The following is a 24,291-nucleotide window of genomic DNA, read 5'->3' on the forward strand; positions in this document are numbered from 1 at the left end:
GTCAGAGCTTTGACAGCTCAGAGATGAGGCTGCCCTCGCTCTGCACAGCACACAGTTCAACACAAAAGGAGACTAAATGACTTCACTAACAAACACAGATCTGCTGTTTTCTGTTAATTATTGCTGAATGCATACAAACAGTCTCTGAGTTTGACTTTATATATATAGTAAATAATAAAAACAACTTTTAGCAGCATAACCCCCAAAAAATATTTGAGCAAATAAATAAATCTCAATGCACTGAGATTAAAGTCACAGATCTTGACTTTAATTTTTGACTTTTCCTCCTGAAATTAATCACAACACTTTCTCTCAGACTACTGAGATTAAAGCAAAATAATTTATTTTCATCTTGTCCCAATTAGCGAACAGACTAATTGAAATAGAGCCATTTCATGTGCTGCATTCATGTGACATGTGATATGTGAAATAATTTTAGCTGCATGAACTCCTTTAGTCACCAGAATGCAATGACTTACAATGTCTGTACACATTATTAAAAAAATTCCATCAAATAGTTGGTACCCACCATTGCAATTTGATTATCTATTGCATGTATATGAAAAACACCAATCAATTTGTTTGTGTATTTTCATAAAGTCACTCAATTTATTGTCCATAACAGCAGAAGTCAGGAGTCGTTTAACTATTTCCCACTTCAATTCAATTTCCATTTACATTATTTCCCCAGAATAATGTATTCATTACCAGTAGTGCTTCCAAGGGAGTCTTAGTACAGAAATTGAAAACAAACAGTGAGACAACAATAAAACAGTAAGACAACATTTGGGAAGAAAGATATGACACACAAATTTCCCACATGACTCGACTGCAGCCTGATCTATTTTTAAAGATATATACAGAAATTTTTGTATCTACAGTAAATGTCAAAAAATAAATAATAAATAGATAGAATGTGTTTTTCCCTGACAACTACACAATTTACTCTTAAACATTCATGTTTTTTTTTTCACATCAACATTTCATTATATTTAAAGGCACATTTCCACATCATCAAACTAAGGCGTATGTCGGTGTTAAAAATAAAAATATTCCAGCCAATAAACCAGTCATAAGTTATTGACCAATGCTGCCATATCATTTGTTTATAATTTTGAAGTATCTCTCCCTGCACTGTGTCAATAGATACAACTGAGCTAAGCTAAAAAACTTAGAAAGAATAACAATTATTTGTACTTGCGATGTGATGGAGGACGGTGTGTGTTGTTCTCCTCATAAAAAACACAGACCATTCATAAAGCTACAGGGATGAGAGCCTGCCCTAATGTACATAGCAGTGTTATCTCATTATCTCCACTCACATTGTTATCAGACCATAAGCAGTGCAGTGGACGTACACACAGAGCATCTTTAAGGAGTATTGTCCCATTAAGCTGCTCTGATGTCTCCCACGAGGATAAAACCTTTTATTCCTCGTATTAATGTTGGCTTCTGTGGAGTGCAATAATGTGTAGATGTTTAGCCATGAAGAAGTGAAAAATGAAACATCATTTGTGTTTTCATGGTCGTGTAAGCATTGAGCACTCTATCCACAAAGAGAAAAAAAAAAAAAAGTCCCTGCTTTTAATGGGATGTTGTTTATTTGAACTGTAAAGAAAACATGTGTAATCCAGCTATTCTTCACATTACAGATACAATTCTCCTGCTTTATAGGTGCTATATTAATGCAAAACTGACATCGCTAAAATGCTAACATAACTAATTACCTTTAATAAACGAGATATTTTACCATTTTATTATGCCCATCCAGGTTTTGTACTCCCTGACCCAAAACTGACAATTGAGTTAATTAGATCTGATGAGGTTAGTTGACACAAATTTACGTTTAACCACATTAAAGTGAAAGGAAGAAGACATCGCCCTTGGAGTCATCAACTCAATCAACACTAATGACTCTAATGCTTCTTTGAATTTAATACCTATCACGTATTTAATTGAGAGAAGGAAAAGTGAAGGAGCAGCACTGTATGAGCACAATTTCCTCTGCGGTGTCATTTCACATTTTTACATTCGAGACAACTTCAGAATAAGTGTAAAATGTATATGAATCATGTCAGAGTAAACAACAGAGAAGGAGTCAGTATAGAAGATTAATTGCGTCCTTTTTGCCTCTCTTGTCTCTATTTCTTGACCTTCACATGGCCTCTGCTCCTGCCTCTCATGCTCTCTCACCGATCACATTTCCGTGTACAGCGTCTCTCCAGTCACTCTAGCACGCTCTGAAGCTCTGAGGATTTCACCCCAAGGATGCTCTGCAAAACAAAAAGTCACATTTATCTGTGTAATTGGCCTCAGCGTTTAAGTGGATAATGTGGTTATTACTGCATTCTTTTCATTTCTTCCCCTCCGCTGCTCCTTCCTTTCTTTCCATTTCACTCTTTTTTTCCTTCTCTGTTTTTTTTTTTCTGAAACTGTTGAGCTGGTAAGTTCAATGCAGAGGCACGTATGCGCTCTGGAAAGGTAATCTAGAAGCCAGTTGAGCCATGACAAATAGGGACAGCTGGCCTAATTGAATCATTTGAGCTAAGACAGCTCAACTTGGTTATCCCCTCTGCAGCCCACACTGATATTAGTGCGGGAATCATTAGCCATGAAATCATGTCTGCTCTCTTTGACTGCATCCTTCATGACATGACAGCCAGCCCAGCCTGTCTCTTTCACTCTCACACCAAAAAGAGCCCTTCATCATAAACAGGCAGAGGTGGAGGCACCCAGGACTGAGTGGGATGTCTTTTTGTCTCTTTCTGGGCATTTGCGCTTATGAAACTATTTCATCATAGTGCTTTGTGGTTACATCAAGGTATTACTGTACTGCTAAATCACAGACATGTACAGTAGATTTATCCTATTTTGTTGCAGCTGACTAAAAATCCTGTTACAATTCTCAGATTTGATCTAAAAATATTTTTTTTATTTCTGGGACTGCAGGCTCCAGAATGTTCTGTTTTATTTTGAAGGCATTTTCCCATCTTATTTTGGTAAAACTCAAACATTTCAATACCATTTCGTCACTCTTTACGGCCCTTAATGAGACACAATTACATTCATTCCTTAGGACCATTTGCGAATAATGCAATCAGGTGGGCATGATGGGCTCCAATGAAGGATCATGGGGCCTCTTGGTGGAGGAAGAGAGGGTGCCACATGTTCTGAGACCCCTCCTGCCTCGCAGCCTGTTTTCTGTGGTTCCTCTCTGCAGGAAACCCCTTCATGCCAGGCGGTGCCATGGGCATCAACAGAGATGAGAGGGATGGAGCAGACAGAGAGACAGACATATCCACTGAGGGTGATGTTGGTGAAAGAGAGTAAGGCAGAGAAGAATTTGTGCATTGTTTCCTCTGATTTATTTTATTGCACAATGGTTTGTGCTATATTTGTGTAGCAATTCAAATATGCCGAAGAGTGGAAAAACACTATGGTCACTACAGGTTCATTATTCTCTTCTCTGGCCTTGGTGTAGTGATCTATGACATGGAGCAGGGTGACTACAAACTCAATGGATGGTCCTTGTGCTCTGCGTAATAATGGACATCCATCCCAGAGTGAGGATGCCTAGCTTAATGGAGCTCAGACTGGGGATACTGTGCAATGTTCAGGCCCATTTCCTTTTGACTCACATTCCACTGGGGTGGCATGACCCCAATGAGACGCCTGCTTTCCCCAGGTGGCAGTGAGCGATGCTCCTCCTCAGTGTCGGTGCAGGCGAGCGAGGAGACCCTTCTTTGCCCAATGGGCTGGGCTGGAAAAACAGACGCCCACACAGACTCGCACATCTCTTATGCACACATACACTCAGTTGCACCCTTCACACCCTCGGGGGCCTCAGCCCACTTTCAAGGAAATTTTGACATGAGCAATTATTGAGGGTTAGAGAGTGACAGGTCTATTCCAGGTTTCAACAGGCGCACAGAGGAGAAGCGGGCTGACAGTCGTCTGGAATTACCAATCGGGTTGAGGCAGCGCACTGGACTAAGTGAGCTGCATGTCTGTCTTTTTCTCCCTCAGGGTTTTTTAGATGAGCGCTCTGCTTCTCCCTGGATGTTTACACATCATTAAGGTTCCCCTGTCTCATCTCTGCTCTGTCCTTTAAGGAACAGGGCTCTAGTAGGTATGAGGTGGAAGAAAAGACAGTTTCTGGTCAAGCATGAGAGAAAGCAGGCAGTGGTGCAGAGGAGGCAGCAGTGAGAAAACACTTGAGTTCATGTCAAGAGGAGCTGCTTGTTTGCTGCTAGAGAGTTTTTTAGACAAACCTCAAGTTCAGACATCCAAGCTAACTTTTATATTTTGAAAAATATTTTTATGCACTTGCATTGTACAACCAACTTTTAAAATTAGATCAGTATATTTTTTTCTTTTTCAACTATTAGTCGCATCCTTTGTAAGTTTTTCAATTGTGCGTGTTACAGAAACTCTACAGTTATTATTAACAAAAGTAAAGCAATCACCGATTGCTTGCACACATCATCAACAGAGCTTTAAAAAGAAGTTTACAAATCTGACTTCTGAAAGAAAAAAGCAGGAGCAGGAAAGTCTGGTGTGTGGCAGACACGTTAGACAACACTGGTAATGAAGCATTGGCAGAAAGTGATAATTATTTTAATTAATGATAATGGTTTTAATGATTCAACATTTTGGCTAATTGATTATGATTGATTGCACATTACTAAACAAGGAAAGTGAATCAGGGAGGTAATCAGGGAGATGACAGCACAGGTCAACACTACAGCGTGACGGAACATACACTACACATGCTAATCAGACCCAGAGAGACGGAGAGAGGGAGATGCAGAGGGAGAGAGAGGGCAGATGGAGGGAGGGATGGAGAGATGGAGTAAAAACAGTGAATGAGTTCTCTGGGGAAAAAAAAGCAAAAAGAGAAAATAACCGGAATCGGCTTAGAGATAAAAATGTTGCAGAATTGGAGGTTATTGTTAAGACAGAACTTGGAAAATGGGAAACGATTGCAGGAAATATGACACATTTCATCTGGCTATTTGTGTATAGTAAAAATCAGCAAATTTAAGATGACGTTCAGCAAGTAGCACACGTTTTATTCAGAAAACGGTTTTGTTTGCAGTGAATACAAAATGGTATCTTAACAGAGCAATCAAGGTGCAGAGGATTTTGTATCACTGTGAAAATGCAGCAATAATGAAGTGTTTTTTGATACAACTTCCAGTAATATCATTCACTGTTTTAATATGCAAAAAGCAAAAGTTTATTTGTCATAGTTACAGTTAAATTAACTTTAGCTATAGAAACAAGTGGGTTTAATGGTCTCTTTGAAGATAATTTAAGATCTACGCTTTTTTTTAAAAATGAAATATCTTTCATTTCTGATGAGAGGGGTGATTTGTGTTTTGATAAAAGATAACTTTTATGGCAGCTTTTATTTGTTGAGTTTGGAACATGAGATCTTTGTTTGCAAAGTATTATTAGAAGTGTCTGACAAATGTTTCACCATCAAAACATTTGTGGTTTATGATGCGATGAAGAACATAAAGAACTAACATACATGTATCTCTAATTTCCCTTGTTCATCTGGGTCTAATCGTGCCTCTTCATAGGTAAATTTTACAGCCCACGTGCAGAGAGTGAGAAATGAATATTTAACAAGGCCTTGGGCTGATTTCTATCAGTAACACTAGTGTCTCTTCGCAGCCACGTGAAGTGTGTTTGTATCAGGGGGGAGGCATCAGAGCTTCTGTATCCTCATCATACCACACAGCATCACCCGGTGACCAAGCCAGTGTCACATTTAAGGAGTCAGTCCTTCCTCTCCTCCTCTTGCTTTTGCCAGAAGGATTTTTTTTTTTTTTTTTTGCTTCCCACACTGCCCACTCCACCTCCATTATCAGTTGCTATTGTCTAAGCCTCTGGCTGTACCCCACCCCAGGAGCTCGTGACATGCAAATCTGTCCCCTTGATTTCACTCTGGAGAGACACAGAGTGGAGTGGTGAAGTGTCCTGCCCTCTGCCACCCTCCTATGTCCCTCCTCCTCCGTCCCAGCCCACCTCCGTCTTTTGCTCTTACCCTCTGGATGAGGCGCTCCTCAGAGTGGATGGACTGGGTTCGAGTTTAATTAATGAAATGTATGATAATGTGATTTCTTTAATAGAATGACATAGTCTAATGGTGTTGTGTGATTATGATTAATATAGTACTTTGGTGGGAGAGAACATCAGCCAAGGGCTAAATGAGGACCTTCTCTCTCCAGCTCCAGCCCTGGACACATTTCAGCTCTGCAGTGAACCTCTGAACGGAGCTTGTGTCTGTCTCACAGCTCAGATAGTGAGTGTGTGTCACTGAACAACAGCTGCTTTACTTTGCCTCGGTCCTCTTTAAATGAATAATTTTTTTTTGCATTCATGCCATGTTAGATGAGAAGATCAATCGCACTCTTAGCTGTATGTTTGTAAAGCTGTAGCAGTAACTGATTAGCCTGGCGTAGCATACGGAACAGAAACATAGGGAAGCAGCTCCACTACCAACAAATACGTCTAAAGCTCACTGTCTGAACCTGCAAGAAGTGATTGATGTAGTGAACATGTAGGCTAAGCTAACAGCTTATTTACACATCCAGCAGAGACGGAGCAACATTAGCATTCATTTGGAGTTGTGTTACTGGCCAAGCCGAATTGGGTTGCACCAATTCCTCAGGAAAATATCTTGCTTTTTAAACACTAAATGCTCCACTATGTTCGCCAGCTAATCGCTGACTTTGTCTGCCATTTGTTGCGAAAAACAACCCAAAAAAAGATGCTATGCGGGCAGAAAGAAGAGGTAGTAAGAAAAACATAAAACAGTAAAGCTGCGAGCCAGAAAACCATTAGAACAATGAGCTTAAAGGGGCTTTAAAGATTCACAGAGGAAGTCAGGGAATTTCAGTCTGGTAGTAATAGTATTGCCTTTTACACACTAGTAGTCTAGTGATCCATTATTAATATAATAATGTATGCTTTAACAGAAAACCAATAAAACACGTTGAGTAGAAATACATGGTGGTTTTACAGGGGACAATTTCTTGGTCAGGGCACAGTGATTTTGTTACGCTCGGACAAAGCCAGAGTAGCTGTTTCTCCATTTCCAGTAAGCTGAGCTAAACTAAGCTAGCCAGCTGTAGCTTTGTATTTAGCATCCAGAGAGATAGATGTAGATATGTGAAACTATTTCTTAAAATGTTCTTTCTTTTAATTATGAGCACTGGCTGTAGTTCATCTTCCTTGGTTTGTCAATATTTATTCTGTTTATGAAATAAACAGAAGCTGCTCCTCTTTTCATCGTTGCTTGTGAACTACAATGGTGACTTGATATAAACATGCAGAAGATTAATGTCTTAAATTGATCACTCGTGGTTCCACATATCTTCCATTTGAAATGATCCCATGGGTCAAAGGTCTCTATTTTCTCTTTCAGATGTAGACTGGTGAAGTGGCAGTCAAGCGTGAATCGTATTATCCTTGAAGAGATTAATGTAGCGACTGAATGAAGAGGGTAATGATGTGGACAAAGGCCACTTATTTTCCCTTTACAATGGGAGTGACTACTTTGATTTCTATGAGGTGTTTCCTTTATTTCCCTCATATTCTACCTAATTTTACCATATGGCAAGAAAACTTTTCATTACACCTTGTTCTTTGTTGAAGCATGAAATGTCAAAAGCTCCGGAAGCAACATTTTTGGCAGTAAGTGGAAGGTGGGGAATCAAGGTGGATGCATCTTCAGATTCACTGAAGAAACAAAGTCTTCCATCATATCCACCTGTCTGAAGGTTGTTTGAAGGACAGACGTGAAGCCATCGTCTGGAGAAACAGGAGGTTTGAGGGAAGTGCTTCTCCACAACCGTTTGTCACTCTGATATCTGGTAAATGTGATAATTAATACTGTAATTTAACTAAACCCACTCTGCGAGGTCTGTAATTAAAACTGATGTACCTACTTAGCACACCAAGCATCACAGGTGGGCCCAAATTAATCTGCAAATAGAGCTAAATTGCCTGTGCTTAGCGTTTTCGTCAACGTCACTCACTTTGGGGGGAAATATCTGTAATTAATTCTGATATAACAAAGTCGTAAATTTGAGGTTAAATGCAGCCTTGACAACAGACGCGATGACAGCAAGAGACCTCATCTAGTCGTCCCAGATGGGATCCAAGACTCTGCTTTCTCCCAAGAACTTGGCTGAGTCTTCCTCTGACAACTGTTTGCTGCTATAAAGACAAGAGGAAATATTCAAAGATAGACTCATCTTTTCCTGCATTCCCTCTCAGTCTTTTTCAATTTTGAGTAAATCGAAATGAACTGGAGTGAAAGCCGACTTCCAGGCTACAGAACGGAAAATGACATGATTAGTTCTGGATGGAAGCCAAATGAATGAATGCATTTTTGATTTTGACTTGCAATGAAATGAAGCTGCAGCCGCATGATTTACAAGCTTGAGTTTTTGCTCTTTCCTAGTATTTCTGTGCTAGACTACGTCCAAAAATAAGAGCTGATAACATGTTTCATATATTCAGTGTGTTATTTTAGTAATTCCAAGTTCAATGGCCTTCTGACTGCTGCTGCTCATGGAGTTTGGTAAATCTGTCAGTTGGTATCTTATTCCCAAAAAAAAAAAAAAAAAAAAAAAAAAAGCAGTATGTTTAACTCACTTCAGAGCTGATTGTTACAATCTCATACTCTGCACATTCAATACCCAGAAGATCATTCAATTCTCAGTTTGACCTGTGACATTAGCAGCTAAGGACCTTTCCTCATATACAAAGCGATCCAAATGAACAACAACCACAATGATGCAAAATTAGCATATGGATAACATAGGATAGAGGTACATTGAAAATCAAAGAATAAAAGACATAAAGACTTCTAGTATGAATGCACAATATTGTTCATTGTTCTTTCCTGGGTTTTTGTTTTGGCTGGTACACACAGCAGAAGCTGGCACGCTGCTATTGTTGAGCAAAAACAGTAGATTGAACTGAACGACAGTCAAATCATAGAAATAATCACATATTTATGAATATTTAATATGGTCATGGCAAATAAGGCAAGTAATTAAGAGTTTCCATAAATTAGCAAATTGTTATTTTATGTTAATGAGAGATCTTCAGCTTTTTTTCTCATGAATAATTTATGAATCAACAAAAAAGTTTAGCAGGGGAAGGAATGAGGAAGTCTGACTGCCGTGCACATGTGCCGAGACAAACACGCAGCTTTCCTTCAGTTCCTTTTGTTTTGTTCAATTTGTCACTTGATATTTATTAGGCTGGGGAAGGCAGGTTTTATCAGTTGAATGTAAAATGCAGCCGGGCGTGGAGTTGTTTTGGAAGGAGAGGTGATACTGACATCACAAGCAGACGCCACAAATGCCTTTTTATGTTTACGTGATCAAAAAAGAAGACAATAGCTTTCATCTCAAAAGTGGGAACTAAGAGGTCTTGCAATGGAGAGAATGCGAGAAAAGTTGGGTGATATAAGGAGAATTGGCTGCTAAATGTTGGCAAAATGTAAAGGAAATGTGTGAATGAGCATACACTGAAGACACTGGCACACTAGAGAGCTGTGTGGGGGGGTGGGGTGGGGGTGGGGGGTCTCACTAAAGGGGTTAATATGAAGGCGGAGGAGAGGAGTGGGTGGGGCAGGAAGGGCAGCGAGTCAGAAAACAAGAGCAAAACAAATCTGTGATCTGGAACTCGGAGAGCAGCCACTCAGGAGGGATTAATGAGAAGTAGGAGGCTGTGAAATTATGTGGCCTTTGAGTGGGGAGAATGGCCCTAGCAGAGCATGGCCCTGAAATGAGGTGAGACAAACTTCACCTGATCCACAATTAACGGCATCACGCGGATGGGTGACACAGGGTCGCAGCAGGGAAGGGAAGGGAGGGGAAGATAAAAGTCACAATTCACTTTGTGGCAAATTATCACCCCTCCAAAAAGGGCAGCCATCGGAAACTGAGAGTCAATGAGGAGAGGAGAGGATTTTACACACCTGTCTTTTTAAAAAGACAGCGACAGGGATGAGAGGAGAGCTTGTTAGAAAGATTTATGCTTAATAAGGACAGACAGTAGCAGGGGATAGAGACAATTAACGGTATGGAAAAACATAAATAAAGAGTGTAAGAGTGAGAGACAGAGGAGGAAAATGGGGTTGAGTTGATTGCACAGGGGGTGAGGAGCAATAACAGGAGCACAAATGATTAAGTGGTGTTAGGGACTAGGAACACTTGTTTGCAAGGACAATCTTTGTGTGCTTTTGTTGTCTGCCGGCCGCCTTTATCTTTGTGTAATTCTCTGTCTGATGAAATGTGTTTAAAGAGATGAATTGGGATCGGAGGAGCCGTCCTGACATGATTATGAGGGATTCATCTGCAGCCATCTGCCACCGTTATGAAAGGGGGGGGAGAGGATGGAGGGGGGTGGAGGGTGAGGGAGGGCCAGCAGAGAGATAGAGAGAGAAAGGGAGAGAGATGGAGGGAGGAAGGGAGGGAGGGAAGTGCAGACCTTCTGTTCAGCAACCCTGCCACAAACCCACCATTACACAGGCCTCTGGCCCACAGTTTAACATGAAGGCTTGTAATACCCCAGTATGTGAAGGTGAGCTCTGGGTCCAATTAAAGAAGCAGAAGTGGGTCATGAAACTTGTGCTTTATTATTGTTTTACACGATTCAGCAGCACATTAAAAGCAGTGTCTTAGCAGCAGCAGGATCGCTTTGATGTCAGACACAGAGACGTGATAGATTTTCAACTCTGAAGCACATTCAGTTTTTTTTTTTTATTTATTTTTTTTGAATATTTTTCAGGTACCACTGGTATTATATTCCCACTTGGAAATGGCACCTATGCAGACTACATCATATTCACACACCAGTTGGAGAAGAGGGCACAACAGATGGGTCCATTGCTCATCACAACGTCCACTTGTTCTAAAGGGGAAAGCGGGGGCCTCAGACAGCATGTCTTAAGTTGTGTAATAGGCTTTTAGTGTCACAAATGAAAGTCACACATGGATTTTTTTTCTCAGGTTGTTTGTTTTTCCTCCTCATTTTTTTTTTTTTTTGGGGGGGGGGGGGGTGAAATATTTGTTCCTCGCTGTGGATAAAAATGGACTATAAGTGCATTGTATAGCATAAACCAACATGGTTGTGTAGAGGAACATGATTTCGATGTTAAACTTCACCACTTACTTTTGTTGATACTTAACATTATTGATGACTGTCATCTGGCTCTTTGACATCTGTTGCCATGGCAACGTTCTCTGTTATAAAATCCTAGTCTGCTATTTGCCTGTATCATCTTTGAGTTTTGAATTGTCCCTCACTGACAGCTGTCCTCTTTTTGTGATCACTCTGTTCCCGCGTGTGGAAAATCCCCCCCCACTTCTCCTGGATTTTAACAAAGCACCTATTTCATTTTGCCCACGATAGGACTGAGCCATCACTTCATATTACAGGTCAACGTCGCGGTGCTTAATTATGTGCCGGCTGCTTGGGGCTCCTAATAACCTGTCATTGAGGGGAATTTGAATGTCACACCATATTGTTGGGCCCTAATGGCAGCAGGCAGATCCACTGATGAGCCGTTTTGGGACAATTACAGCGGATATTCAAATCACGGGCCTGGGTGTGCGACACACCTGACATGTTGCTTGACCAGCGTTGCACACGCCCGCGTACGTGCACGAACCCTCACACACACACACACACACACACACACACACACACACACACTTGTTGTTTCCTGACCCCGCAATCCACTTCTCTTGACACATAAAGAAGCCCCCCCCCACCCCCCACCCCCACCCCCACCCCACGCCCCCACCCCGCCGCTGCTGAAACAGTTTAACTGTAGCCTGATCGCTTTTATTATCCGCCTAATCCAGATATCAGCGATTTCATCAAGCCGGGAAGATATGCATATCATGAATTATTTTGACACTGGGACCTTTTAATTTTCGCCGGCAATATTTCATCCCACCAATCAGTGCCTGGAGTGGTTGTCGCCGGGCGGACGTGGCGGTGTCAGAGGACTGACCCCCCCCCCCCCCCCGCCTTCCTCCCTCTCGGCGGATCCCAAATCATCCGGGGGACAATAATGAGCTATGGCCACAATTATGAGCCGCCTGTGTGTGCATGCATCTCATCAGGGCCTCCATGCAAGCTGCTGCTGCTGCTGCTGCAGGAGGAGGAGCAGCAAAGAGATGCACAATGCAAGAAACTATGAGAGATTAAACTTCTTCATAGGAAAATAAGATCATCTTTTTTTTATTTTTCATCAGTAAAATGAGCTTAAGTGAAGTGGAAGAAGATTAGAAAACCTAGTCAGTGAGTGTTTTTGAAGTAGGCCTATGATTTTACTGATACTATATTTCACCACTATTCAGAAGCAAATAGCGCTTTTTGTTACTTTACATTTGTTACTACAAAGTTACTGTAGTAACTTTAGAGGATAACTACTCAAAAGTAACTAAGTACATTTAATACAATTTGATTTAAAGCTTTACATTTAAATGTGACATATCCATCACATTTATAGCAGCAATATCACTATAAGCCTACTCTGACAATTAAACTTTTACCTACATAATGCATATATACATTTAACATATCATGTTTTCATAAACTATGTGACACAGTTACATCACTAACCTGGCTATGTAAAATGGTCCACAGCTTTAATTTGCTGCTGGTGAGTAGTTTTACCTGAAGAACATTTTGTTGATACTTCTAAGAAAAAAGCTGAAGGCAGGACTTTTACTTTTGCATCGTCATGTCACTGCAGATTCAAATCTTATAGCTACAAGATGATCCTTTTGACTATCTGAGCAGTTTGACCACTTCTTCAACACTTGCAGCTGCAGACTTGATGATCCAACCCCTTTATTCATGACTTATTATGTCCTATTAGGAAGTGAGACACCACCTGAACTGCATAAAACAGAGGGGGATTCTTTTTATTTCACAACTTGTCAACCCACATTTTGTCCTTACCAGCGGTTTATAACTGATCTGCAAAGAAGTGGTGAGAGTTTTATTGGGCGTTACAAAAACCTAGTTCCACTTTAAAACTTCAATAAGCTGCCTTTAGTAAAGTGGCACCAGCGCTTCCGCCATGAAAATAGGTCTCACTCCACATGAATTCACGCAGATGCATTATATTCCTGCAGCCCGGGCTATCATGTCTGTCTGCGTAACCTAATCCTCTGTGTCTTTACCCAGCTCCCTGCAGAGCCGGTATTACGCGAGCAAATTGGATGCTCAAACAGTCAGTCCCTGACCTTCCCTCATCTTGGATGTTGACCCCCGTATAAAGAGAGACATTACATCTCGTTACACAACAACACGGCTCCGGCGCTTCGCTCCAGATAAAGAAAAATGTCTCAATTAAATCTTCACCGGGGCCCCCCTGCCGAAGAGTTATCGCTGCCCCGGTAGCGCTGATCGCCACACTCACACATCCTCAAAAGTTATTTGACATAAATTGCCGGAGTCACATCATTTCCTGCCACACTCTGAGCGCGATTTACGGCTGATCCCATTGACTGGGAGCTGAACCTCCTATAAAATTCCTCAAGAGCCCATTGGGGCTATGAGACGCACCTATCTAGCCCCCACCGCCCCCAGCACAGATTAACCATGCAAATACACACAGGTGGGAGGGTGATACCGACAACACACTCATGCACATGGATGCAACCGGGCTGATATGGCCCAGGGTGGATGAGCACTGCGCACCGGAGAGACTGACTGTATTTTATCTGATAGGGGATGAAACAGGGGGAAATTGCAACGTGGCTTATCCAAAGAACTCAAGGGGAGGTGAAAGTGAAATTGTCAGTGGCTTTAATTTGAAAATGAGAGGTGAGCCCCACTTGATGCTCTTTGGAGGATGTCCTCTTGTGCGCAAAAACTTCTAATGAGAAGTAATATCATTATAAGGAAGCATATGAACCCTTGAAGAAAATCATTTAAAACTGAAAACTGCTTAACGTTGGTGCCCAGGCAGCGCAGAGGAAGGTGCACACGGTATTAACTACTGAAAAACAACCTTGAGGCTGCATTAGTCTGCAGGCATAACAGTCTGAGGTGAGCAAAGTATGTTCATGGGTGGAGTTTGTTAATGATGATTCTTGCTCAAACCAGCCAGATGGAAATGCAGTTTCAGCAAGGCTGTAAGGAGCATCGGGATCTCGGGTCATCTAATTACAAACAAGTGTTTTTCATCAGATGTTTTGAGATTATATTCTGGACCTCACGCTTCTCATTTGCTCTCTTTGTTAGGGTTACTGTCTCTCTCTAGTGGTGATGTGTGAGAAATCTGATTTTAGAGGCCTCGCAGGCCAGACACCCATACACTGTGTATTTGGTCACTGTGAATGGTTGATATTCATCCTCTATCAACACTTCATCAGGCACTGAGAAGTCTAAAAATGTAGACAGGCTGTTTTGTGTAAATCTGTGTTTCAGATTTTGGCAACATTATCTACTGTGCATGCTTTCAGCCTCTTAATGCAAAACACCACAGAGCTCTGTCCTTAACTACCTGAGGCTAAATGTGAGGTTTAAAACTTAACTTTTAGGGCAACATGGATGAGAAGACCCTAAAATGCTGAGAAAAACAGCAAAATTAAACATTTACAATTACTCAACCACTGAGAAAACGCCACTTGCTTATGTAAAACCGTGGTATGACCGAATACCCAGAACAGCTACTGAATGGACCTTTACAGAGCTTATGTGTAAAACAAATAAATACATAAATAAAAATAAAAATTACATTTGTTTCACTTTCATCTGTGTATGAAAAGAACACCTGAGTTACAAGTCAGATTTCAAGTACTACAGGTTTTACCAGCTTTGCTAATATCGGACCATCTCATTCCTCTTTAAAAATCTTACTTAAAACACCAATCTTGATGTTTAACTACAACTTGTTTTCAGTGTCTGGGTCCTGGATCAAATATTTGAATTTACATTGTGTATGTCGCTGCAGAGCCTTTGTGTAAAAAAAAAAAAAAAAAAAAAAGTTGAGTTTTCTCAACAGACTGTCCAGGAAAACAAAGTTAAATTCTGTGCAAATTTTGTTTTGTCAAAATTAACATAAAACATTATCTCCAATCAGTGTCCATCCAGATGATACGGCAGGGCAGTGAAGGCCTCCTCTCCAGCTTGGCACAGTGTCTTGTTGGAGGCTCAGCATCAGCAGCAGCAGCAGCAGCAGTGGCTGCGGGGCCTCCAGCTGGGGCTGGCTGCTGCCTCTGCCTGCCTACCAGCACTGAGGCTGGGGGAGGTGGTGGGCAGGCTACAGGATTGCCCTGGGGCACCTCACTTATGCACCAGTAAAGAAAACTGACCCCCCTCTCTCTCTCTATTGCTCTCTCTGCTAAGAATGGCTGCTGCCCTCAGCAATTTGATTTGACAAAGTGAGGTCTGGAGCACTGGTGTGACCACTGCACATGCCAGGAAAATGAGACAATCAGAGGATCATGAGAGTATAATACTAGGAAATTATAGGGCAACACTTCACCCGGAAACCAAAATTATGCTGAGAATAAAAAGCACCAGACAAAGGTTAATTTTAAGTTTATCATTGCTTGCATCAACAGTGTATGGGAATCTACAGTTTTAAGATCTGCATTACATTATATTACATTTGTTAACAGATGAAGTCTGTACACATGTTACATTTCTGAGGACTTCGTTTGCGGTTGTATGTCAGCCTTACAGATGTAGTGAATCTAACAGTAAAGGGAAATTTACACTTTGATCAACACATAAGGACAGAAAAAAAATTTCAAGTATTCTTTCTTTGCAAAATGAGCAGAGACACCAAATATTAACATGAAGTGACATGATGCAGTTTGAAGATTAATTCTGTGCAAAATGAACAAGTGACGAAATTTTTAACACTGACGATGATCCTAACTTTTAACTAATAGCTTTTATTCCAAACATTATTTTGAAGGATGTTGCTGAACTATGGTCACTACATGTAATGAAAAAAATTATTGCTTTTCCAGAGAATAGCCACCATCAGTTCACGTTATTCAGGTCTTTCTTTGCCATTCTTTCAGTTTGACCTCAACCCACTGTAGCATCTCTGCACCATCGAAACAATAAAACTCACCTGGTCAGCATTGTGTATCACTGTTAATGGCGCTCACACGGGTCAGAGGAGATAATAATTAAAACTGGTGTGAGTCACAGGGTTTTATGGGCTAAAGAATCAGGACAATACTCACTAAGAGTGTTAGCATTAGCTGCTACAAACTCTTATCCTAATTTGTGAGATGATAAGCGAATTATTATTACAAAAACAGAACAAAAAATTCCTTCACATGTAACGCCTGAGATCTTAGAGAATCAGGCACCATTTACAAAATGTACATAGCCACACCCTTGTTACAGCATGCCGCTAATGCTCATATGAAAGCATCAGTAAGTCCTCTGTATGTGTGCGTGAGCGTACACTGACATGATCTTTGCTTTAAGGACACTGCTGGCTAAACTGAAAATGGGACTGAACAGGTGGGTCCACAATACTGTAAAAAATGCCAGTGGGAGTCCAGGTACACAAGCAAGCGGCTAACAGGTTCGTCTTCACCATGGGGATTCAGGGTTTTACTAAAACTACCATAATGCTGATGTGAGATAGGACACTGAAAGCAGAGGTAGCCTGAAGTTCACTAGTTCACCGCCACTGCAGAACTCGCTTTTGATTTTTCCCGCCTTAACAGCTTCATCAGAGGAGTCCTGATATGTGGCAGCAACAACCAAACGCAGTGAGGGGTGGTGTATTCATCAGCCAGCTAGCTAATCGCTTCCTCTTTCAATATGCAACAGTCATATGCATGTGAGCCGGTGGCTGAATGGGCTGTAGCCTCTTGCTGGTGTCTACTTTTTCTACTGAAGTGATGTCCCTCAGTGAGCTAAAAGCCCGGGGGAGGCTAGCTGCTGCTAGGGAAGCACAAATTTAACATCTGACATGCTCTCAAATCATTTGAATGAATGATGAATAAATAATAATTACAGTGAAATGTCAAAAAGGCACACGCAACAATCACAAATCTAGGCATCAGGCAAGATTGGCACAAAAGACTCATAGCATGCTAAAAAAATCTGAAGAGGGAAGAAAAACCTGCCTAATTAGGAAATTAAAGGATGAAAATATGAAAAAAAGTATATATAGTAAAAGTGACTGGGAAACAAAGCAGGAGGAAAGCAACCAAAATCATGCACAAAAAAGGAACTCCCAACTTTCAATGTACGCAAAGTCAGCCAAAGAACAATTAAATACGCCCGCCACGTGTCAACTCTGTCAATGCCATGACACACTTTTCCAGAATGCTATTTGGTTTCGGCTGATTTAAAGTCCTCTGGCTATGTTTTGTGAGATACAAATGCAGCTAGTATATAGTTGTGCACGTACAGCCAGTAGTGAGGTTTGTAGCTAAATATATACACAAGTTAAAGTTATTGCAGGCTCCACCCGGCAGTCCAGCACTTGTTGCACACGTGTGGCCGGGCTCTGTGTGCTTTGCAGAGGGGAGTCTAGACTAGTGTAGGGCCGAGAGGCAGGGCTTAGTCCAGGATTAGGCTGAGAGATGCTAATGCTGCAGCTGGATGGTGCTTTTGGGAAAACAGGGAGCAGAGAAGGGAACACAGGAAGTGGTCACCAGTAAAAAGAGCGGGTCAGGAAGTTGGCGGCCGTGCTGAGCCAGCCCATGCCGTCTGTGATAGAGCCTACACGCGTGACAGCCTTGTCCTGCTCCTGGGACGGACTCTCGTCCTCAGGCAGGTAGTCTGGGATGTCTGTGTTCTCCTCTACCAGCACCGCAGAGTCCTCCTGGAATGGCACCATCAGCTGCACAAATACAAATGAGACGTGTTGAAAAAACAGCAAATGTCAAACACAGTTGTTCAACTTCAGGGCCAAATAATCATCATCTGGAGCAAGAACACATGACTGAGGCAGGTCTGACCCCTGCTGGCCACATTGTGTATGACTACTAATGCGACCTTTGCCAATTACTTTCAATTATTACAGCAACAATTCTTAGATTTCTTTGCAGATTATTGGAAAACAAACACTTGGGTATCTCATACATTGTTAAAGTTGTTAACTTTGTGCTGCAGGTGTGTGTTTGGCAAAAAGCAAATAGCCCACAGGGTGAGGCAGAGATGTGACTAGCTAATCATGTCAGTGTGGATAAGTCTCAGCCACAGGCAGGAGGGCTACACTCCCTGTACAGAGATACAGACAACATACAGCAAACACACTGACCCATTAGTCGACTATTCCCAAGTGAAATAAATGAGTCTTTCTGTATGTTTAGCAGTTACAACAATAAAATCTTACCTCTCCTCCATCTTCGGTCTTCACCACCTGCTGAGCCGTCAGTACTTTGGTGGAGTTGATTGCTGTGCCCAGTGCCTGCGAGAAACACAATGACTTAAGTCTTCATTCCTGACAACGCGGTTCCCAACATGACTATATATTGGTTTGCTTTTGGTGCTTTTGGTACTCAGACTGATTTTAAAGTTATACCCTAGAAAGCCAGCCAATTAGATACAGTGTAAGTATGATTTGTTAAGAGCGCATTTGCTTTCTACTTCTGATTAAACATGACACTTAATCAAGCTCTTAAAGCTTTCGCAATGACTGAAGGAAGTAAATCAAATGCAATAATCAGGACCAGTACTGACGAGGTGGTGTTTATTACATAAACTGAAACTGGTCACAAGTTGAAATAAGCAGCTGGTACTGACCAAAATTAGAACTGATAATTATTTGTTATCAAACACAGGCAAAAATACTATGTACCTAACTTCCTGGTTGGTTTTTTCTTGTACCGGACACGTACCTCAGCTTTAAGGTCAGAGCGGATCCTGACAACACATCTCTTGACAGCCATCTGGAAGGTGAAGCTGATGACCCCTCGGATCTTTAGCAAGGCCTCCTCACACAGGCTCCTTCGAGTCTGACAATGGGCAGGAAACAGGTGAGAACAGTATGAACAGATGTGTGAAATAACAGGGCGAGCATGTCACAAGTTAAAAAATGACTCTATCTTAAAAGTACATTAAACACTATAAGACCAGAAATGTGGATGATACAGTTGAATTAGATCAATTGTTGGCATAAAAATATATTGTAAAACATTCAGTTGCTACACGCAACATGTTATAGAGTAAAACAGTACAGTGTCCAGCTGCCACAGTGATGTGTGTTTCTGCTGTGGTGATAGCGATGCAGCCCACCAGAGGCCGTCTGTCTGCTGTAATGTAATCTGGCTAGGTGCAGGCCTCCTGCAGAGCAGCGTTCAGGTTCAATCTCAGCGTCCTGCTGTTCAATGCCTGACATTTACAACATGACCCCTCCACCCTCCTATCCTGTGCCAGATAGACACAGCTAAGAAGCACTGTGATTATGACAGCATCAAACACGACGCCCCAAGAACAGATTTGTGTGCATGTGTTGTCTTGATTCCTGTGTGAACACGTACAGAGTCATCCAGTCCGTCGATGTGCAGCACCACAGTTTTGGCCCTCTTGTTGTTGGAGCCTAGGAAGAACTGGGCTTTACGCCGGCAGGAGGCAGCAGCTGCCTCTGCCTGTTCGGCCTCTTCTATACCAGCTGACTGCAGAATCTCATAGATCTCAGAGGCCAGCAGTTTGGTCTCCCCAGGCGATGTACTCCTTTGGTAAGGGAGAGTAAAAATAAACCATGAAGGAAAAATCAGATGTCTAATTTTGTTTCATTTCTAAATGTGTAGGTATACTTGTTCAGTATCACTCAGCTGAAATGGTCTGTTGTGCTGAAACAGGGTATTTGTAAGTACATGTGTAACAATACTAAAGGTGCACTGCAGTTGACAGTAGCTATGATTGACATTCAAGAATAAGCATTTGTAAATGTATATTACTGTGTCAAGATATTTCTGCTGAAATGCAAGACAGGAATACCAGTGCAAAGACAGAACAATCATGATGCCTCTGCGGGAGAGAAGTGTGAATCACACTCAAAACTGAAATTAATCTTTGAGTCTGTCTACCCCAAAAGTCCTTAGTGTACCCAAAGTTGATGCTACCCCCACACATATTCAGACCTGTGCTAATAAAGCCTGCACTTCAGCTTTTTACTGACCTTTCAGAAAAAAAAATCCATAGCAGAGCATAAATATTTCAGGGGGACAGCAGCTTTCCTTGAAGAAGGCACATGAGGTCCATTGCAGTTATAATGCCAGACCTGATATTTGTGAGGGATCCTGGGATATCCCTGCAGGCTCTACTGCTTTATATGTCACAATGTCATCACTCCATCTATAGTAACCACATACGACATCAGTTGTCTGGCATGTTTGTCCTCTAGGAGCTTGGCACTGTACGACACATTCCTGCTCTGGCTCGACAGAAGCCTGTCAGCCTTTTAGGAAGCCAAACACGCTCCTTAATTGATTTCTTTTATCTAGTCATCACTTCATGCAATGAATAAGAGACAACACTCTCTTGAGCTTCAGATCTTAATAAGCTGGAGGAATAAAAATGGTATTCACACCTGTGTCGTGCAACTATGCTAGACATTCCCTGACAGCTACGTGTTCCCACTCTGTCCAGCTATGATCGACCTCCACCCAAAGTCAGACTGACTGGACTGCGAGTAGAGAGAGCTGCTACTGTCACTGCAGGGCTCCTCCTGATGCAAACCCTGACTAGCTGAAGTGACTTGTTTACTTCAGGGCGAGCAAGAGCTTTGCCGCAGGATGAGAATGGGGCGGGACTAAATCATACAAGCTACAGTCGGCCACTTGGACATAGGTCTATTCCTATCAGGGTGCTAATGATGAACAGCAATTGCTTAGCATAAGTGCCACAGACCCTCAGGTAAGAACAGGGATCTGGAGCACAACACCTCCTCAAACCAGACCTCCTTCTAACACTTTGAGTGACCAGAATGTGTTTATCATGTTATTTTAGAAAGTATAGATTGAATAAAATAAAACTATGGAGATTAGACTAAAACCAAACAACAAAGAAAAGTGCTTATACTATAACATGTGTGCAAGTTCAGCCACATCTGTAAATCCGTTACAAAACAGGAGCAAATATAAGCCTACACTAGTAAAAATATGAAAGTGGACTCATCAAGAAATTGTAGCAAGGTGACAGGATGCATTAAAATCTATGACATGCAGAAACAGCAATTTAGCTGGTTACCACTCTATTCTAATTCAACTTTAATCACATTCATCCTGACAAGGCAAATAGAAGGACATGGTCCTGCCTGGGAAATCTGCAGACTGGCACACGTTGTCCATGCAAAACAAAAGAAATCCTAGGTTAAGGTTTTATGTAAAGAAAGTGCACAGTGAGCATGTGTGTGTATGCGTGCGTGTGTGTGTGACTAGGTGGTGACAGGAACTTGCTTCTGCATGACATTCTGCAAACTCAGCATCATGCCCAGCTCGCCCTTCATCTTCTCCCTGTTGGCTCGACATTCTGCCAGGTAGCGCACGGCCTGCAAGGACAAGGGCAACCGTTATCTGACAGACCCTCTGTGATATTATAAGAGAGAAGGCTTTTAAAATGGGCACGCATGTGCAATAATAAAATATTACATAACCAATATAAATACACATGCACCAACCCTGTGTTTAGACTTCACGGGTTATCGTCAAAGAGCAACTGTTACGTAAAGGCACTTAAATGTGTACGCACACAACAAGTCGTGTACTGTACAAAAAGGTGGTGGTGGTGGTGGTGGGAGAGGCTGCTATATAAAGACTCTACAGACAATACAGACAGCAGATGTCACCATTGGACAGTGTTTTTAAATATGTGGCTGTTTTAATGGCACCACATGTCTGTGACTCAGTGGTGGAGGCAACGGACTTCATATGGTCACTGGAACCTGACACAAACTATGATGCAGACATGAGCGGAAAACAGCTAGTTTCCAGAATCAGGAGGGAACTCAGCTAACTATCCAACCAGAAGAAATTCAATCTAAAAAGCTGCTGTATAGATGTTAATAATAAGAATGGTCATGTGATTCATTTACTGCCTTATATTTTTTGCACTATGTAAAAATAACTATCAGTGCTATGAAGGATCTTTATGTCAACATGTATGCTGCTTACCAGTAGTGCAGAGTAGACGACCTGTGGGTTGGGGTGGTCCAAAAAAAGGATGAGACCTGGCAGACAGCCCTGGTCTTCTACTATGGCTCTTCGGTTCAGGGGGTCTGCAGCGAGATCTCGCAGATGGTTCACCACAGTCAGTGCATCCAGCTCCGCACTCATGGTGCCTCTTGTCGTGATGTCACGCTCATCAAACCAACCTCTTCACTTCACTGAACAGAGAAAGGTGAGGTAGATCAGGGAGCTTACATTATACTAATTAGGATTGCAGCTCAATATTATTTAATTATCAATTAATATGTGCTTTTCTCAATTTACTTTCTGGACTACAAAATGTAAAAAAAAAAAAATGGGTAAAAATGTCACATTTTCCCACAGTGTGGAAAAAGTTTAGTTCATAAATTTATTTAGGGATGTTGCAATTTAACACAGTTCCACTTTGGGCTGCACTATATTGTGATATCATATTGCCATAATTTTGGTAGATATCGTGCTTGCGATATGAGTCACAATTTCAGTTGGAATAATCGCTTTTGCATTTCATATTCACTGATTTTTTTTTTTAATGATGCTGATGTGATTTTTAGGAGCTTGTTAGGGCTTATACCAAACAAGCATGTTCCCATGTTTTATGTCTGGAGAATATGATTTGTAGGCCAGAGGATCTCTGCAGCACCAAAATATTCGCTAACAATGCACAACAATGCTGTCACAAATTTTACCTTTGTCAAAAAAAAAAAAAAAGTGGTTTTTTTTGGCAGCTCCTGAGATTTAGATATTGCACTTGGCCATATTGCGATTTTGATTATATTTCAATTAATTGTGCATCTCTAGTTTCAATACAGAGCATGAAACTGATAATTGCAGGGAAAGTTTATAGCATTTGCTAATTTTCAACTAGTTGTCCTTTATACATATACACTGTATAATTAAAATAATCATTTTTCATTATCATAAAACAATGTTATACTACAGAAAGGAAAGTAGAATAAAATACTAAAATGCAATGCAAATTTGCAATTTTCCTGACGATCAGTGACAACCACAAAACATTACATTTGCAATAATATAAAATAGTGTCAAGCAGCTAAGAACTTTGGTCTTTTTTCTTTTCCAATCACATGAACATTACCTAACAATCAAACTTGTCAACAAATCTATTCCTATGAAATAACTGATCAGTCATAGAATCATTGCAATACTTATACAAATGCCTTTATGTATATGGCAAAAAAATCTCAAAAGCAATCTTAATGGTTTTTTAAATAACTTGGTGCAAAACAATATTACACCTTGCAAAATAAGGGGTCTGTGACATGCACTAACCATTGAACTTTCACTATCATCCCTTTGCTTTACACCACGTTTTACAGGTTTGTTTGACTTTGTTATCAGCAATAACCTTTTAAATGTGCTGCTACACAACGTGACTGGTAAGTGTTTCTTGTAAAGTTACCGATGTTACTGGTATGCAATGATAACGCTTAATTGCAGTAATGTCATGAAAGACCAAACAGCACAGCTTGCTTTGCAAGGCAAATTATAAAATCATGCGGTTTAACCCCATGATTTACTGCTAACACACTTCATTTTCGTAACCCAGGAAAAAATACTCGTTTCTGACAAAGACACTTTCTACGACCCCCAACCTCACCTCAAATCACGCCCTATGGTACAGAGGCGACTCAGCAGCTAAGCTAGGCTAGCTAACGTTACTTGACATTAATAGCATACCTTTTTGTCAGTTCTTAGTGAAATCATGAGACAACCCCGGCTGACTTCAGTTACAAGAGATGCAAAAACGATGTAACAAGAAACCGCTAAATTCCGGTGCCAACATAAACAGAAATGTGACTGAATAATTTCAGAAAATCTAGGCCTGCGCCTCTTTCTTTACTATGCTTCTTTAGCTAGCAGCTGGGTACGGTGTTTGGGTTTTGTGGCACATAAATGGGTACAGTTGTTTTGTCAATGGGGACATCCCAGTTTTCCATAATGATCTGAGCAGTTTAAACCGGACACAGCTCCGCCGGGAAATGTAGGGAAATATAACGAACATCCACAAGGTTCCCGACATATGATTTGACGGTATAACTTGATCGACTGATAAAAAGCCCAATCAGCAGATAGTTTT

At 41.3% G+C, this 24,291-nt stretch overlaps 1 protein-coding gene across 1 annotated transcript; it reads right to left on the reverse strand.

Moving 5' to 3' along the window:
• Nucleotides 1–15,584: 15,584 nt before the first annotated feature.
• armc1 (armadillo repeat containing 1) lies at nt 15,585–24,072 on the reverse strand. The gene is made up of 7 exons (XM_071485235.1): nt 23,892–24,072; nt 22,158–22,369; nt 21,444–21,535; nt 19,524–19,716; nt 18,882–18,998; nt 18,377–18,451; nt 15,585–17,881 (listed from the first exon to the last, which is right to left on the reverse strand). The coding sequence occupies exons 2-7, from the start codon at nt 22,317–22,319 to the stop codon at nt 17,690–17,692; spliced, it is 831 nt and encodes a 276-aa protein (XP_071341336.1). The 5' UTR covers nt 22,320–22,369; nt 23,892–24,072; the 3' UTR covers nt 15,585–17,689.
• Nucleotides 24,073–24,291: the final 219 nt, after the last annotated feature.

This window comes from Trachinotus anak, unplaced genomic scaffold (assembly GCF_046630095.1).
Source record: "Trachinotus anak isolate AG129_WGS33_773 ecotype Australia unplaced genomic scaffold, CSIRO_AGI_Tana_v1 ptg000009l, whole genome shotgun sequence".
Classification (NCBI taxonomy): domain Eukaryota; kingdom Metazoa; phylum Chordata; class Actinopteri; order Carangiformes; family Carangidae; genus Trachinotus; species Trachinotus anak.